This window comes from Canis lupus, chromosome 29 (assembly GCF_003254725.2).
Source record: "Canis lupus dingo isolate Sandy chromosome 29, ASM325472v2, whole genome shotgun sequence".
NCBI lineage: Eukaryota > Metazoa > Chordata > Mammalia > Carnivora > Canidae > Canis > Canis lupus.
In genome coordinates, this window is record NC_064271.1 from 8,382,117 (window position 1) to 8,401,123 (window position 19,007).

The following is a 19,007-nucleotide window of genomic DNA, read 5'->3' on the forward strand; positions in this document are numbered from 1 at the left end:
AATGCATGTCATTTGACTGGATCTTGGGTTGAAGTAACCAGTTGTAAAACCCACTCCAGAAACAACTAAGGGTGGGCAGCCCGGGTGGCTCAGCAGTTTCGTGCTGCCTTTAGCCCCAGGTGTGATCCTGGAGACCCGGGATCGAGTCCCATGTCAGGCTCCCTGCATGGAGCCTGCTTCTCCCTCTACCTGTGTCTCTGCCTCTCTCTCTGTGTCTCTCATGAATAAATAAATAGTAAAATCTTAAAAAAAAGGGGGGGGGGGAATAACTGTTACTTTTATTATATTCATAATAACATTATAAAATAATAGTATTACATTAACACTATATAAAAAGATGCATAGTGAAGTATATAGGGGTAAAATGTCACAATCCTTGTAATTTTCTTTAAAATACATGAAAATAAAGAAGGAAGCAAATATACAGAAATGTTCAACTATTAAATCTAAATGAAAGAGCACATGAAAATTCTGTACAATTTTGTTTGAAATTATTCAAAATAAAAGTTAAAAAGTGAGAAAGAGAAGAAAAAAATAAAGTATCTAAATTCTTTTTAGAAATTATCAGAAAAAACACGGTTTTACTTAGCAGTGAATTTACAGTGCTCCATCTCTAGAGGTCAGTATTGTGTAAGAGAATAAAGACAGCATCGCTCAGTAGATAGTACCAGAAAAATTTTAGGTAAGAATTGCTAATTTAGTATTTTTAAAACATATTTCATGTTATAGAATCTCGATAAATCCTGTCCTAACATGTATATGGAAAAATTATTTCAAGCGCTTTAAAAAAAATCAGTAGGTGCTTATGAAATAAATAATTGGATGATGAGGTAATCATGAAAACATAAAATAGCAGAATGTGTTTATTTTATCTGTAAGATATGCTAAAAAAAAAGTACATGGGAAATAAAAAGTGGTTAGTACTTTGCTACCAACTTCAGACATTATAACTTATTTCTAATAGCTACAAATTTCCACTGCCTGGATATCTCACACTCACATATTTATACATTATTTTGGTAAAATACCTGCTGCTTCTTAGAATTTCAAACTCAATTACTTCTAATTAAGTCTGATAAGGATTTTGATCAGTTTTGCTCTACCTATTACTACCAGCAATACCATCTAGCTCCCATTATAGTCAAGTGTAGCTCAATTCTGGTAAGCATATAATACTTGATAGTTGGTACTCTGCCAACATCAATATAGTCTGGATCTGTAAATAACAGTCCAAAAAGAGGACACAAGCCAAACAAACCTTCGATCCAGGAATAGAAGGTCCACCCACACCTAATTAAGGACTTATTGATTATTCTAGAATGTTTGCTGACTAGCAAGCACCTTCCCAATTCTAGCATACTGCGCAACTCAGCTCCATCACAGAATAGGGCATTTTATTATAACTTACAGAAACCATCTGGAACACAACTTGTTCCTAAGTTAGAAACTTTTGGCTTTTTTATTTTAGAGGTAAGACTCTAGAGGGAGAGGATACACAGTCTTATGGAATAATTTTTTTAAAATGGGCATTTTATAATCCTTATTATTCCCATCCTTAAAATGAACAGATGTGGAAATCAGGGCCCAAAGAATGTGAATCTCTTTGCCTATCCAGTAACAACTTCCTTTGCATTTCCTTTATTATGATTCTAATTCTCTGGAGTAGCAGGCCGTTTGTAGCTAAGTGCACCATGTGACACTTGGCCAAAGAGATCAAGCAGAGGACTTCAAGTTACTCTTTCCTAATGCAAAGAATATCTGGGATAGATTTTTGTCCCTCTTCTTTCCCCTTTCTTCCAGCCTGGAAGAGAGCCATGGAAACTGGAAGCATCCATCTAAGCATGCAAACAAAAAGCTACCTTCTAAGAAAAAAAGAAAAGGAGTCAGGTGTGTAACAGTATCATAAAAGCCACTGAATTCCCCTGCCCTTTGTCCATCTTACCAGGTGAGAAAAATAAAACCTATACTTGTTTAACTATTGTAATCAGACTTATTTTGTATGCAGCTAAATGCAACCCTAATTGATATAGACAGGGAATGAGGAACACTGCCAAAGAATGAGTCAACTATACTACAATTAAAAAAAGAAAAGAAAAAAAGTGAGACTTCAAAGACTTAAACTCAAGACCTGTACTTAACTTTTATCTGCCCATTTTCTCTTTCTTTAATTGAAAGCCACCATAATTACTCTTTTATATATTCTTTCCAGAGTTATCTTGAGGCTGAAATGAATTTATGCCAATACATTTCATAAACTGTGGAAATACTAAACAAATGTGAGATATTAATAAGCAGTGGTTAGTGCTTGCTCTAACATTATAAACTGTGGCTTTCATAAGAACTGCTAAGCCCCTTTTCTCATTTATAAAAAAGGACAATAACAATACTTTTCTTCATCACACAGTTATCACAAGGTTTAAATGAGAGGACTTCATTTACTGCAAACGATTAACCACTATATGAATGTTAGGAATTATGATGGAGTTATTATGGAAGTAGTGTGATATACTGATTTGCATAAAATTCCTGAGGTTGCCTCCTCTAATTTAGCTGGATGACCCTGAGGAATGTATCAAACTTCTGAGTCTCATTTTCTCATCTGTAAGTGGTTGTATTGTAGTAAGTGTACCCCTTCCTCATGCATTATACACTAAGTGTAGCAATACTTCTAAGTTAAATGATACTCCAATATCCACCTGCTTTATTTTCTCTAAGTGACAGAACCCCTGAACTGGATGCTTGGATGGTTACTGAAAATAAAGACCACATTTCTTAGCCTCCCCTGCAGCTGGGTTCAATTAAGTTTTGGTCAGTGGGATGTGAGCTGAAGTGATGTGTGTAACTTATAGGTCAAACCCCTAGAATGTCCTCCTTGTCTCCCTTTTGATCCTCTCCATTGGTGAAATGCGTAGAGCCATTCTCAGTCATGCAGAAGAGGGTAACAAAATTTAGTACAATGAAGCAGCAAGAGAGAATAGCCTGAGTGCCTGGACTGCTTCCACATAGGCTGTTAGAGAAGAGAGAAATCAATTATTTTGTCCAACCTCTGGTATTTGGTACAATTTATTACAGCAGCCTAAATTAGCAGCCTAACCTATACCCCCACTTATTCAGTAAGGATTAAAGGAAACATGTGAAAGCAATCCACAAACCACAAAGCAATTATAATTAACTTTAAGGCACATTGTCACAGTAAAGACATAAATCTTTCATGGCTCGTCAAATTGCCAACTGTAAAAACTATCTGAATTATGAAAAGATGATAAAAGGTCAGATAACACAAAGCAGAGTTGGTCCTGAAATGCAGAGCCAATAGTCAAGTACATGGTTCAGCCTATCTCAGAGGAGCTGGAATTTGGGATGCAATCAAAAATTAACCTTGTCTCCATTTCTGTCCACTTGACAGCCAGCCTTTTTTGTGCAGTGTCAGCCACACCACTGAGACACAGTAGAGAAGGATGGAGTGAATGACAGAACTGGATGGATGCTGGGTGGATTTGTTTCCTAGGGCTGTCATGAAAAATTACCATAAACACAGTGGCTTAGAAGGAGAAAAATTTATTTTCTCACAGTCTGGAGGCTAGATGTCCAAAATCCAGATATTGGTATTGGGAGGGTTTATCCCTTCTGGAAATTCTAAGGAAGAATTCACTGCATGCCTTTTAGCTTCCAGCAATCTTTGGTGCTCCTTGGCTTTTACGTATCACCCTAATCTGTACCTTCTCCACCATCCCATCCTCTTATCCTCTGCATGTCTCTGGAATCTGGGTTTCTCCCATCCAAGTATTAACCAGGCCCGACACTGCTTAACTTCCGAGATCAGACGAGATCAGGCGCATTCAGGGTGGTATGGCTGTAGATGGAACCTGGATTTCTTATAAGGACACTCTCCATGATCTCATCTGGATACCTACCTTAATTACACTGGTAAAGACCTAACTTCCAAATAAAGTCACATTCTGAAGTTCTGATTGTTATTAGATTATGGTCCACCAAAATAAATGTTGAAGTCCTAATCCCCAGAACAGAAGAATTTGTCCTTATTTGGAAATGCAGTTATTGTAGATGTAATTGGCTAAGATGAGGCCATGGGGGCTAGGGTGGAATCTTACTCCAGTATGACTGGTGTCTTTGTAAGAAGAGAAGTGACACAGACACACAGATACATAGGCAGAATGTCATGAGGTAATGAAGGCAGAGACTGGAGTGATGTGTTCACCAGTCAAGGAACACAACAGACTCATGTTAAACTATTAGAAACTAAGAGAAAAATATGGAAGAATTCTCCCTTATATGAGGTTTCAGAGAGCATGTCTCTGCCAACACCTTGATTTTGGACTTCTAGCTGCAAAAACTGAGTTAGACTACATATCTGTTGTTTAAAGACACAGTTTGTGGGTTTTCTTTTTGTTTTTATGATAGCCCTAGGAAAACAATAAAGGGGTGAACATGAATTTGAGGGGGGGATTATTCAACCCATGAGACGCCTTGTCATTAAGGCTGTTTTCAATGCCAGCACTGGCAAAATGGATACATACGGTCACCGTCAAGAACCTCATGATCTGGGCAGCCCGGGTGACTCAGTGGTTTAGCACCGCCTTCAGCCCAGGGCATGATCCTGGAGACCCAGATAGAGTCCTGCGTCAGGCTCTCTGCATGGAGCCTGCTTTTCCCTCTGCCTGTGTCTCTGCCTCTCTCTCTCATGAATAAATAAATAAAATCTTTAAAAAAAAAAAAAAAAAAAAAAAAAAAACCTCATGATTTTAGAGAATAGTGGAGCCAAAAGGCCATAATCCTTGCCCCATGTTCTTGATGGGAATTGCCAATTAAAAGTATGAGGAGTCCTTCTAGACTGTCAATGGTATAGCTTACACAACTCACTCTTTCCCTCAACTTCATCATAATAAGTCAGCATCATTCTGGACTTGTACCACAGACCGCACTATCACTTCTATTAAGACTATGGCTAGCCTCTCTGGCAAACTACAGTATAATGGCTGTGGTAATACCAAAATGTCATGCCAGTATCCACTAGCACCGGAAGGCTCTGGGCAAGGTCATCCTGAGCTGCATGGGAAACTCTTTGGCATGGTGTTCCACACTGCCAACTCCCAACGTTGACGATCAAAGATCTGACCTGCCATCTGCACAAAGCTAACAAACATGACTACATCAAGAAATGAGATAGGCAAGGGTCAAATGGAACCCTAAAGAATGCCCAGAGATACTCTAGGATTAGCCTGATAAATAAGACTTTCACCATTAATACCATCGAATTTTGACACTGAGGCTGCCAACTTGCCATTTCCCTTAACCACCACAGTATCAAGCTCGTTTCCTAACGTGACAACAGATTTGGCTAAGGCCACTTGATGGTGGATCTCAGAATCCACATGGAATCCAATGTGTAAGAGCCCTGGACCTTATCCCCAGCAACAGCACAAGAGAAACAGAAACTCAGCTGCTGGGAAGTTTGTGCCCGACTGTATTCCTCAGTTCCTCAACACTAACTATTCTTATTGTCAATCACAGTTTCTATCCTCTAAAGAAAGTTTAGAAAGCTTTGCTTCATCATATATTATCATTACCAACAAGAAAATCCTCACTGTATCCAATGAGAGGATAAGGTAAGGTAGGGGATTGACTTTAATAATTACTGAGCTACAGCTAAGATTCTGACAGGATAGTAAGTGCTATAGCAAATGACTTAATAGCATTAACTCTTAAAAGCTCTAGTGCATTTCTTACCTGTATATTCAGAAAATGGTTTATGTATTACTCCTAGCACAGGTTTACCATTCACAGCCACGCACACCATAGTAGTGACATACTTTCGAAGATCCTCTATGAAGAAAAAAGACGACAAAAAACAGTAACAAAATTATTAAAATAAATGATTTAAAATTTTAGTTCTGAATTTAAGAATCAAGTCAAATAATTAGAACAGTCCCTGTCCCTGCACAAGGGATGCACTCACTAAATATTACCACTACTATATGATGTGGTCAATTTTGGTTTAAGAAAGTTTTTTATTGAAAAAAAGCCCTCAATATTCCATATTTCTATTTCTTACTTCGGCAAAATATTTTCTAATTTTTACTATTAGACACCTAGGTCTTCCTCCTGTTCTCGAAATAGTTACCTACTGAGTGTCTATTATGGGTCAAGTTCAGTGCTTAAGGACGAGAATACAAAGATGAAAAAAAAGAAGGCCCCCAAATTAAGAGGACTTACCATCTAGAAGGAGCACACATAGATAAGCACGTAACTTTACCATATACACCAAAGGAACAGAGAAAAGGGAGGAATTGGATATCTCTCGGTAAGAAACTAAGCATAAGAGAGGAGCTACAGTAATGAAATCTGAGCTAGGATTTCAGGTAAAAAAACAAAAAAAATTGGGGTGAAGGCAGTAATTCTGTTTTGCTACTTAATTACCTCTGGTGCCTAGGACTTACTATTTTGAATCCCAAAGATAGATGTATATGTATAAAACCTAAGTTCCCCAAATCACAAGTAAATATTGTATCCTGCCTATATAAATAAATACTGAAACTCACATCTCAATATATAACTCAATATACAAATACCTCAATACATAGGTGTTCAATAGGAACCATTTTATTGTTGTGACTGCTAAAAAATGTCCCTTCACTAAAGGGTCAGTGATAGAATGAATCACTATCAGGAAGAGAAGTATGGGGATCCCTGGGTGGCGCAGCGGTTTAGCACCTGCCTTTGGCCCAGGGCGCGATCCTGGAGACCTGGGATCGAGTCCCACGTCGGGCTCCCGGTGCATGGAGCCTGCTTCTCCCTCTGCCTGTGTCTCTGCCTCTCTCTCTCTCTCTGTGTGACTATCATAAATTAAAAAAAAAAAAAAAAGGAAGAGAAGTATGCCACAATATGGTGGTTTTGAGGTCAGGGGAAAGGTTGAGAATAAATGACCCAGTCTAACAGTTTCATACCACACTGCATTAATCCAGCCAATTGGATTAAATTAAATTCTAATTGGAAAAGCTGTGTAAGACTGGTAAAGTATTTACCACCAAGTATACACTACTTGCCTTTGTTCTCATTTGCCAATATATAATGGCAATCAAAAGCTTGATCAATTTTAATGTAAAGTCACCTGTATATTCCTGGGTAGCATCAAGTGGATCAATCCAGACAGTAACACTTTCTGCTGGCACTTCTTTAGGGGTAGCTATTTCCTTTAGGATGTCCTCAGGAATCTTATGATCCCACAAGATAACCTCCTGATCAGCTGCATCCACATGTTCCTCAGTATTTATCTGCATCAAAAATAGATGACAGTTAAAAAAATTTACAAAGAAAAAAACACCACCTGAGAAAACACAAAAGAGGAAAAACATTTTAGACCAAATCACATAAACTGAAAGTAGATAAATCAGTATTTTTATTTTGAAGTATTTTATTGCAAAAAGGAAACCTATTATAGAAAAGAGATTCCAGCAACATCTTTTCATCAAGTACTTAACAATCTAATATTCAAGCTTAGCTTGTTGCCTAAGACAGAAAATCCAAATATAGAGAAATAGAAACTAAGAAACTATTTGAAGCTTAGTGATATTTATAAAACAAATAATAGATTTAAAGTGTTAAAATAGACAATATCACGAAACATGGAACATAATCAACTATTAAGAGGAGGAGAAAAGTGACAATGGACTTAAAATATATGCCTTAAAAAAGAAAATTCATGAACTCTGAGAGACACAATGTCTTAGAAAAGTAATCATCTAAAATAAACCTTTAGGGCAGCCCCGGTGGTGCAGCGGTTTGGCACCGCCTGCAGCCCAGGGTGTGATCCTGGAGACCCGGGATCAAGTCCCACATTGGGCTTTCGGCATGGAGCCTGCTTCTCCCTCTGCCTGTGTCTCTGCCTCTCTCTCGCTCTCTCTGAATGAATAAATAAATCCTAAAAAATAAATTAATTAAATTAAAATAAAATAAAATAAACCTTTAATTAATAAAAAAAAACCCTGAAAATAATGAAATAGATAACAAGCTAGTAAATTACAAAATGTAAACAAAGCTGAAATGGGTAATCCAAAGGGATAAAACAAAACAAAACAAAACAAAACAAAAAACAGTCTTCTCTTCATTATAAACCAAAGGTATGTCACAGGATAAAATGCTAAAATCAGATTTTCTCTTTTTATTTACTAGGAAACAAAATTAAAATATAAAATCATTCTGATTCTCAACAAATATATAGAAGGGGTGAGTAGAGAATCACTTCTTTCAACAGTGAGCTTCTCAATGAATACTTAAAATATATTTTGTTTTATAAAACAATGACTTAAGTTAATGTGTTAGAATTGTATTTACTTCTAAAAATAAGGATGTACCAATAAGGTGACTCTGTCAGTTCTTAGAGGTTAATAACAGACTATCAACCATACTCATATACTACCTTACCAAGAGACGTCCTCTATCAAATCATAACATACATATGCAAGAAAAATGTCCCCAAAATGTGAATTTCCAGTAGGGACTAAGACTTAACAGGATAGGCTTTAGGGTACTGTGTTTTCTGACAAATACCCTTTCCACACCAGACCACTGTGTTTATAACTACACGTGATTCCATGCCCAGACCCCATACTACAGTGTCAGAGTGATTTTAACACTGATAACTATATAACTAAAAAGTCACACGTGGTGAAAACCCTATAAATACAAGCAATCTCTGGAAAGCGCCTTGATATATCCTAAATCGTCACAAAGTTAAAAATAGTTAATATTCCAGAAACATCAAGCCACTTAAATAAAAAATATTTTAATACAATATACAGTATTTAATACAGTGTACAGTAACATACAATCCATCCATTCACTTATTCCTTTATTGATTCCATAAACATTTACTGCCTGCAATGTACCAGACAGTTCCAGGACTTAATGTACAATAGTGATCAATTTCAGACAAAAATCTCTGCCCTTGTGGAGCTTATATTCTAGGGAAAAGAGATGAACAAGATAAGTAAAATGTGAAATTCTAAATAGTGACAACAAGGAAATACAAAATGTAGAAGGGAAAAACTGTGCTATAGGAAAGAAGCGTTGCTCTTTAAGAGTGGCTAGGATTATTCATACTAGCCAAAAATTAGAAACTACCAAATGTTGATCAACTAACAAATGGATAAACAAAATGTGGTACATCCATACCATGAAATGTTTTTCAGCCAAAAAAGGAAATGAAGTACTATTCATACTATAGCACTCATGAACCCCCAAAACATGATGCTAAGTGAAATAAGCATGAAACAAGAGATCACATAAAATGTCCATAAGAGGCAAATCTATGGAGTCAGTCGATCAGTAGATGCCTGGGGTTGGGGTAGGACTAGAGATTAGTGGTAAATGGGAACAGAGATATTATTAAGGTGATGAAAATGTTCTAAAACTGATTAATGACAAACGTTACACAATTTGGCAAATCTAAAAACTACTGAAGTGGACATCTGTAATGGGCAAAGTGTATGATATGTAAAATATACTGCAATAAAAAGCTGCTGTTTGTTTTCAAAGATACGGTAGCTAAGGAAAAGGCAAAATGAGAACGGTAATTTATTTATTTTATTTTTAAAGATTTTATTTATTTATTCATGAGAGATACACAGAGAGAGAGAATGACAGAGACACAGGCAGAGGGAGAAGCAGGCTCCATGCAGGGAGCCCGACATAGGACTCGATCCCCGGTCTCCAGGATCACACCCTGGACTGCAGGCGGCGCTAAACCTCTGCACCACCGGGGCTGCCCAAGAACGGTAATCTAAAGGAAGTTAAGCCTCGCAAGCATGTAAAGGAAGCAACTTCTAGCCAATGGAGTAACAAATGTAAAAGCCCTGAGGTAGGAGTGTACCTTGATTATTCAGAGCAAACAAGAAGGCAAGTATGGCTAGAGAGTAAGCAAAGAAGAAAGGAAGCTGGATGGAGATGAGGTCTGACAAGAACAGAAACTGCATGGTGAAGGACTCTGCAGGCATGACACAGTCAAGCTGCCTTCCACTGTAACCTCTGTTAACAATGCACAGAACGTCTAACCATTGCAGAAAGCTAAAGGAGGGTGGCGTGTGGGGGGAGGTACAGAGACAGAAAGGAAGAGTGTAATCATGACATGCAACTGATGACTTACTTACTACTGAGAAAATCCAGAACGTGTAGATAAATTAGAGAATTAAAATATAGCAGTTTCTAGATATAAAATCAATATTTAACAATCAATTGCATTTTTTATATACCAGCAACAAATATTAAAAGTATTTAACATAAAAATGGTACCCATTTAAATTAACAAAAGAAGTAAATTATCTGGACATAAATCTACCCAAGATGAGCAAAAACACTATGGAGAAAATAAAACTGTATGAAAACAAATTAATGACTTAAAAATGTTAAAGATGTCAATTCTCACACCAGTAAACCACAGATTTAAGAAACTGGTTCAATCAAAATCCCTATAGGCTGTTTTCTTCAAAGACCCTTTTTGGAGAAAGAACAGCAAAGAACAAGCCATCTTGGTGAAAGAGAGGGAAAAAAAAGAATTATTATGGTGGGATGACCTTCCTTACCAGATATCAAGATTTACTGTTTAATGCTAGAATAAAGACTATGACACTGGTAACTTATCTGGCTTTTCCCCCAAGATTCACTAAGAAAGCCATACATACATACATACATACACTTAAGTGTACAGGGTAATACTTTGTTATGTGTATATGCTGTAAAATGATTACCAAAATCAAGTTAATTAATGATGCATCTATCACCTATTTACTTTTTTCTTTTTGTGGTGAGATACTTAAGATCTATTCTTGAAGCAAATTTCAAGTATATGGTACAATATTATTAACTATAATCATCTTCCTATAAATTTGATGCTCAGAATTTGTTCATCTTAGTTGTAACTAAAAGTTTATACTGTTAGACTGACATCTCCCCTATTCACTAATTCCCTAGTGTGGCAATCACCATTCTAGTGATTGGACCTAGTCACGGTTTCTAAGTCACAGTTTCTATGAGCTCGACTTTTTTTTTTTTTTTTTTTTTTTAGATTCCACATATTAGTGATACCATGCAATACTTTCTCTGTGTGGCTTATCTCACTTATTAGTAATAATGTCCTCCAGGTTCATCCATGATGTCCCATGTGGCAGGATTTCCTTCTTCTTAATGGCAGAATAACATTCCTGTGTGTGTGTGTGTGTGTGTGTGTGTATACACACACACACACACTCTTTTTCTTTATTCATTCATTTACTAACAGATACTTAACCATCATTTCCATATTTGGATATTGTGACTATTCCCATAATGAACATGATGTGAGTTGCGAGTATCTCTAGATACTAATTTCATTTAAATATATATACAGAAGTGGGACTGCGGGATCATATGGTAGTTCTATTTTGAATTTTTTGAGGAACCTCCATACTGCTTTTCATAATGGCTATACCAATTTACATTCCCACCAAAAGTTCTCTCTCCATGTGCTAATATTTACCTCTTGTCTGTTTAATAATAACCGTAACAGGTGAGATAATACCTCAATTGTAGTTTTGATTTGTATTTCCCTGACTAGCGATGTTGAACACCCCTTCCTATAACTGATAGTCATCTGTAGGTCTTCTTTCGAAAAATGTATATTCAGGTTATTTGCCCATTTTTAATTGGATTACTTATTATTTTGTTATTGAATTGAATGAATTCCCTATACAATTTAGATATTAGCCCCTCATCAGATACATAGATTAAAAATATTTTGTCATTCCATAGGTTGCCTTTTCCTTTAGCGGTTTCCTTTGCCATGCAGAAGCTTTTTAATTTGATTTTTTTTTTTTTTTTTTTTTACTTATTTTTGCTTCTTTTTAGAGGGTGGGGCAACAGGCAGAGAAAATTTTAAGCAGGTTCCACATTAGGCGGGGCTCAATCTCACAACCCTGAGATCATGACATGAGCCAAAATCAAGAGTCAGATGCTTTGACCAACTAAACCACCCAGGTGCCCTTATTTTTACTTTTCATTTCTGTACTTTTAGTGTCTTTTCCAAAAAATCATTGCTAAGACCAGTATTGAGCTTTATGGTTTCATGGGTTACATTTAAATCTTTTGTGCATTTTGAATTAGTTTCTGCTGAGTGGTATAAGATAGGGATAGAGTTTTATTCTTTTGCATATAGAGAACCAGTTTTCCCAGCACCTTTACTGAGGAACTCTTTTCCTTGTGGTATGTTCTTGATGTCTTGCTAAAGATTAAATATGTACATGTGGATTTACTTCTATATTCTATTCCTTTGGTCTACGTGTATGTTTTATGCCACCATCATAGTTCTGATTACTATAGCTTTTTAATATTCTTAATCAGGAAATATGATGCCTCTAGTTTGTCCCCCTTGCTTAAAATTCCTTCAGCTACTTGGGTCATTTTATCTTCTAAGATTTTATTTATTTATTTATCTATTTATTTGAGAGAGCACGAGGGGGAGGGGTAGAGGGAAAGGAAGACGACGACTCCCCACTGAGCAGGGAGCCAGATGCAGCACTCTATCCCAGGACCTGACCAAGATCATGACCTGAGCCAAAGACAGACACTTAAATGACTGGGCCACCCAGGCACCCAAGCTATTTGAGTCTTTTGTAGTTCCATGTTAATTTTGGATTATTTATTGTTTCTTTGAAAAATGCCATTGGAATTTTGACAGAGATTACACTAAATGTGTAGATTACTTTGGGCAACATAGGCAATTTAACAATACTAATTCTTCTAATCCAAGACATGTAACACCCTTCCATTTATTTGTGTCTTCTTCAATTATTTTCATCACTGACTTAAGTTTTCAGTACACAGATTTTACACCTCCTTGGTTAAATTTATTCCTAAATATTTTATTGTTTTTGGTCCTATTTTAAATGGAATTGTTTTCTTAATTCCCCTTTCAAATAGTTCATATTTATTGTTATTAATACGTAGAAATAACAATGATTTTTGTTGACTTTGTATCCTACAACTTTAGTTATTATTATTCTAATAGTATTTTGTTAAAAATTTTAGAGTTTTCTATGTATAAAATCATGACATCTGCACACAATTTTACTTCTTCCTTTCTGATTTGGATGCATTTCTTTTACCTACCTAACTGCTCTGTCTAGGACTTCCAGACTGGGTTGAGTGGAAATGCTAAGAGTGGGTATCCTTGTTTTCCTGATGTTAGAAGGAAAGCTTTTAGATTTTCATGAATGGGTAGCTGTGGGCTTGTCATATATGGCCTTTATTATGTTGAGGTATATTCCTTCTATGCCTATTATGTTGAGAGTTTTTATCATGAAAAATTATTGAATTTTGTCAAATGCTTTTTGTGTTTACATTTTTATACTGAGGTAATCAAATGATTTTTATCTATCATTCTGTTGGTATATCACATTGATCAAATTGCATATATGGAAACCATCCTTCATCCCAGGGATAAATCCCACTTGATCATGGTGTTTGGTTCTTTAAATGTCTAATGAATTCAGTTTGGTAATATTTTGTGAGGATTTTTGCATGTATGTTCATGAGGAATGGCCCAGATTTTTCTTTTCTTATAGTGTCCCTGCATTGCTTTTGTATCAGGGTAATGCTGGCTTCATAAAGTGAGTTTGGAAGTCTTCCATCTTCTTCCATTTGGGGGAAGAATTTGAAAACGATTGGTACTTTTTTCTCAAAGATTTTATTTATTTATTTATTCATGAGAGACACAGAGAGAGAGGCAGACACACAGGCAGAGAGAGAAGCAGACTCCATGCAGGGAGCCTGATGTGGGACTCAATCCAGGGACTCCAGGATCATGCCCTGGGGCTGAAGGCAGATGCTCAACCACTGAGCCACCCAGGCATCCGGAAAAGGATTGGTATTAATTTTCCTTAAATGTTTGATAGAACTGACAAGTGAAGATATCTAGCTCTGGGATTTTCTTTACTGGGAAGTCTGATTAATGATTCAATCTTTTTACAGGTCTGTTCAGGTACTTGATTTCTTCATGATTCAGTCTTGGTAGGTTGTATGTTTCTAAGAATTAATCCCTTCTAGGTTATCCAATTTATTGGCCTATAGCTGTTCATAAGTAGTCTCTAGTGATCATTTGTATTTTGCAGTATCAGGTGTAATATTTATGATTTCATTCCTGAATTTATATATTTGAATCCTTTCATCTTTGACTAGCTAAAGGTTTGTCAATCTTATCTTTTCAAAAAAGAACAGCTCTTAGTTGGTATTTTCAATTGCTTTTCTAGTGACTATTTCTGCTCTGACCTTTGTTATTACATTCCTTCTGCTAACTTTGAGCTTAGTTTGCTCTTTTTCTAGTTCCTTAAGGTATAAATTAGGTTATCTGAGATCTTTCTTTTTTCTCAATGTAAGCATTTATCATTATAAATTTCACAGAACCTTTGCTACATCCCATAAGTTTTGGCATGCTGTACTTTTATTTTTGTAAATTAGTTAATTATTTTTAAAGACGGGGAGAGGGGGAGGTGGCCAAGGGAGAGGGGAGAATCTTAAGCATGCTCCACACTGAACACAGGACTCAAATCCCTGGACCCTCAGATTATGACCTGAGCCAAAATAAAGAATTGGATGCTTAACCAACTAAGCCACCCAGGCACCCCCATTTTTGTTAATTTCAACATTTATTTTTCATTTCCCTTTCAGTTTCTTCTAAGATGTATTGGTTGTTCAAGGGTATATTGTTTAATTTCCACATATTTGTGCATCTTCCAGCTTTTGTCCTATTGTTGCTTCTAGTTTTATACCACTCTGGTCAAAAAAAAGACCTGTGATATGATTTTTAATCTTCAATTTGTTAAGACTTGTTTTCTGGCCTTACATGGGATCTACCCTAAGAGTATTCCATAGGAGCTTGAGAAGAATGTGTATTCTCTTATTGTTGGATGAAATGATTTGTATATATCTGACACTTGTATCAGTTTGAAGTATTTATTTATTAGTGATCTGTTAAATTGATCTATCCATTGGTGAAAGTGAGGTATTGAAGTCTTTACTATTATTGCATTGCTATCTGTTTCTGTCCTCAGATTATAATATTTGATTAATAAATTTAGTGCTCTGACTTTGGGTGCATATGTGTTTACAACTGTTATATCATTTAGATGAATTGACCCTTTTATCATTACATAGTACCTTCTTTGTCCGTTCTTTTTTACTTAAAGTCTACTTTGTCTGATAGTAGTATAGCTACCCTGTTCTCTTTCGGGTTTCCCTTTGCATGGAATATTTTTTCCATCCCTTCACTCTGATCCTATGTGTGTCTGCAAAAATTAAGTATTTTTCTTACAGGTAGCATAGAGTCTTTTTTTTTTTTTTAATCCGTTCACCTATTCTGTTTTTTGGGTTTTCTTTAAAGAATTTATGTATTTATTCATGAGAGAGACAAGATAAAGCAGGCTCCTCAAAAGGGAGCCCAACGTGGAACTTGATCCCAGGACCCTGAGATCACACCTTGATCCATAGGCAGATACTCAACCACTGAGCCACCTAGGCATCCCACCTACTCTGTTTTTTGATTGGAAAATTTAGTTCACCTACATTTCAATTATTAGTTAACTATGGACTTATTAGTTCCACCTTGTTACTGTTTCCTGGCTTTTTTGTAGCTTCTTTGTTCCTTTCTTACTCTCTTGCTTTCTTCCTCTGTGATTCGATGATTTTCCATGGTGGTATCCTTTGTCTATGTCTATCAGAGGTTTTTGCTTTGTAATTATCATGAGACTTACATAAAATATCTTATAGTTATAATGGTCTATTTTAAGTTGATAACAACTTAACTTTGATAGCATATAAACTCTTCCTTCTTTACTCCCTCCACAACATTTCATGATTTTGATGTTACATCTTTTTATATTCTGTATCCATAAACAAATTTTTGTAGCTATAGTGTTAAAAACACTTTTTTAAAAAGTGTTTTGTCCTTTAACTTTTATATTCATTAAATGATTTACACACTATTGGAATATTCTGAATTTCCCTATACACTTACCAGTGAATTTTATACTCTGTTTTCATATTACTATTTAGCATCCTTTCATTTCAGCTTAAAGAATTTCCTTTAACATATCTTGTAAGGCAGGTTTAGTAGTGATGCATTTATTTGTCTGGCAAAGTCTTTATTCTACATTTCTGAAGGAGAATGCTGCAAGTTAACGTATTCTTGGTTGGAAGGGTTGGGTTTGTTGTTGTTGTTTTTTCCTCAGAACTCTGAACATGTCATCCTATTCTCTCCTGGCCTGTAGGGTTTCTGATGAAATATTTGCTGATAGCTTTACAGGGGTTCCCTTATATCAGAGGAGTTTCTTTTCTCTTGCTGCTTTCAAAATTCTGTCTTTGATTTTTGATAGTTTTTAAAAAATATATCTCAATTAAATCCTCTTGGAGTTGAATTTATGGGCCTATGGGCTTCACCTTCCTGGATGTCCCTATATCTCCCCCTGATTTGGTAAGTTTTCAACCACTATTCCTTTAAATGAACTTTCTGCCCTTTTCTCTTTAGCTGGAACTCCCAAAATGTAAATAGTTACATTTGATGGTGCCCCATAATGCATACACTCATTTTATTTATTTTTTCTCCGTTGACTGGATGATTTCAAATCATCTGTTTCTGAGTTCACAGACTCTTTCTTCTGCTTGATCAAGTAGATTTGTTCTACTGCATTTTCATTTTGTATTCTTCAGCTCTAAAATTTCTAAAATTTGTGTTTTTAAACTTCTCTTTGTTGTATCTCTCCCTTTGTTCATGTATTGTTTTCTTGATTTCTCTGAGTTGTTTGTGTTCTCTTAAGCTCACTGAGCTTCCTTAAAACAATTATTTTGAATTCTTCGATAGGCAATTTGAAGATCTCCATTTTGCAGGGGGGAAGAAGATCAGTTATTAGGAAATTATGTTCCTTTGGCAATGCTTATTTCCTTAATTTTGTTGTGCTTTATCTCAATCCCATTAATGCCACGCCAGATGCCTCCCATTTGTTTTCTCTAGGGTGGTACCCTGAAATGCATAAGTTTATGAGCCTTTTACCAATTCCTCAGTTATGGTGGTTTTCTGAACTTATTTGCTAGCCATTTGCAAAGGCTTAGTCTCACCATCTACAGGAGCATGCACTAACATGGGTCAGTAGGGTGTGTTTGGGCAAGACACATAGAGTGTTGGGGGTGACTGAGCCAGTTGAGGAGGAGATCTGAGGGTGAGGCATCCAGTGGCTCTTGGGCAGCCTTCCTGATGAGTGTCTATGAGGTAAGTAGCATCCTTTTGGAGTTTTGAGCCCTGGTTTATGTGCTCCCATAGCCTCTGTGCTCCCAACCCCTCAGCCTTACAGATCACTTCAGTAATGTAGGTGATAAGAGACAGAAGTGGGTTTCTTGAGCAGTGTCCTGCTTGGCTGGGAAAGCCACATACTCACTTGCACACTCCTGTGGGTGAAACTGCAGGATCCAGGGGTCTCTTCAGGCACTGATCTTGATGGAGGGGTGATGCAAGCAAAGTGAAAATGTTCCTCAACTCTCATCAATGCATCTCTTCCCAAAATTCTTTTTTTTTTTTTCTCTAACTTCTCCACGAGACTCCCAGACTCCTATAAAGGAGCTCTTGTCTGTGAATGACTACCAAAATCAATGTCCTGTGAGGGAATGACAATAGAGAACTCCTATTCTATCATCTTGCAGACATCACTTTAAAGTATTTTGGCTTTAGAGCCCATGCACTTAATAGTAATACAATGCTAGGCTATGTCAGATGAATGAGTGAAAGAGTAAACACCATGTAAATACCAGAGAATAAATTTAAAAAACAACAGATGTGATTCCCAGAAGCTACAAAGTAGTTTACAAATTACAAACCCATATAGTTTACAAAAATGGCAGTGCCAAATCTGGGTAGCAACTACTACTGTGCTTTTATAATTAAGATTTTTCCCTAAAATTTAACAACTCAGCTTCTCCATATCCTTTCAATGTAGTACGACCTAACAAATTACAGAACTGTATCCGAAAACATCTTCACTGAGAGTCAGGTGAGGAAGAAACAAATGGAGCAAGAGAATAAGAACATCAGCACAATGTCCTCATCTACTTTTGCAATAAATGCTATTTGTAATTTGCCACTACCATTACACATCTACAAACTGAAAGAATCCACTATCCACACCATTGGAAACAGCCTTATAAACAGCTGGCAAGATCAAATCAGTAAATCTCAATTCTTCTCCACATTTCACCAGTCCTAAGTCCTAGAAATTCTATCTCCCAATTCTAAATGCATAAAACTAGGTATACCAAGCAAATCTTGATTTAAACATCTATCTCTCACTTGGATTTCTAAAATAGCCTTTATTTTTGCCTCCTATAATTCATTCACTGATCCATTCACTCATTCAACAACTATTAATGACCACATTCTAAACCGTTCGGGGCACTGGGATAAAATAATGAACAAAATGGACATAATTATTGCCTTTATGAAGCTTCCCTTTGCAACCCAGCAACCTGCCGTCTTTCTAAATCATACTATTGTCACTGCCTGCTTAAAACCTGCCAATGGCTTCTCATTACACAGAGATAAAATCCAGCCTCTTTGTCATCACCTACCAAGTAAGGCCTGGATGATCTGGTCCCAGGAACCTTTCTCTATTTGCACCCTTATTTACTACACTCCAGACTTGTCTTTTCTGGCCCGTTGACCTCAGGGCCTTTTTACTGTACTCTTCTGCTCAAATACACTTTTCCCAAATCTCTGCATGATGGTTGGCTTCTTATCATTCAGATCTCAGTTCAAATGACAAGTGCTACACAAAGGTCTGCCCTGACTATCATAGCCAAAGCAGAAACCTCCACTCACTCTTCTGACATGGTCTCATTTTTCTTCTTCAAAAACCTTATCAGTATCTAAAATCAGTTTATTTGTTCACATGTTGTACCATCTATCCTGACACAACAGA

The 19,007-nt window shown here is 36.4% G+C and overlaps 1 protein-coding gene across 7 annotated transcripts in view; it reads right to left on the minus strand.

Annotated features, from left to right (window-relative positions):
• The window catches only part of BPNT2 (3'(2'), 5'-bisphosphate nucleotidase 2), a 38,514-nt gene that overhangs the window by 13,001 nt on the left and 6,506 nt on the right, over positions 1–19,007 (minus strand). For 5 of the 7 annotated variants that reach the window (XM_049103697.1, XM_049103695.1, XM_049103694.1 and 2 more), the window contains 4 exons: positions 17,475–17,690; positions 7,772–7,939; positions 7,130–7,292; positions 5,749–5,844 (listed from right to left, as the gene is read on the minus strand). In XM_049103697.1, coding sequence (XP_048959654.1) covers positions 5,749–5,844; positions 7,130–7,292; positions 7,772–7,939; positions 17,475–17,579 — 532 coding nt within the window. In that variant the 5' untranslated portion in view covers positions 17,580–17,690. The remainder of the gene's footprint in view (positions 1–5,748; positions 5,845–7,129; positions 7,293–7,771; positions 7,940–17,474; positions 17,691–19,007) is intronic. The other 2 variants (XM_049103693.1, XM_025477778.3) reach the window with 2 other exon arrangements.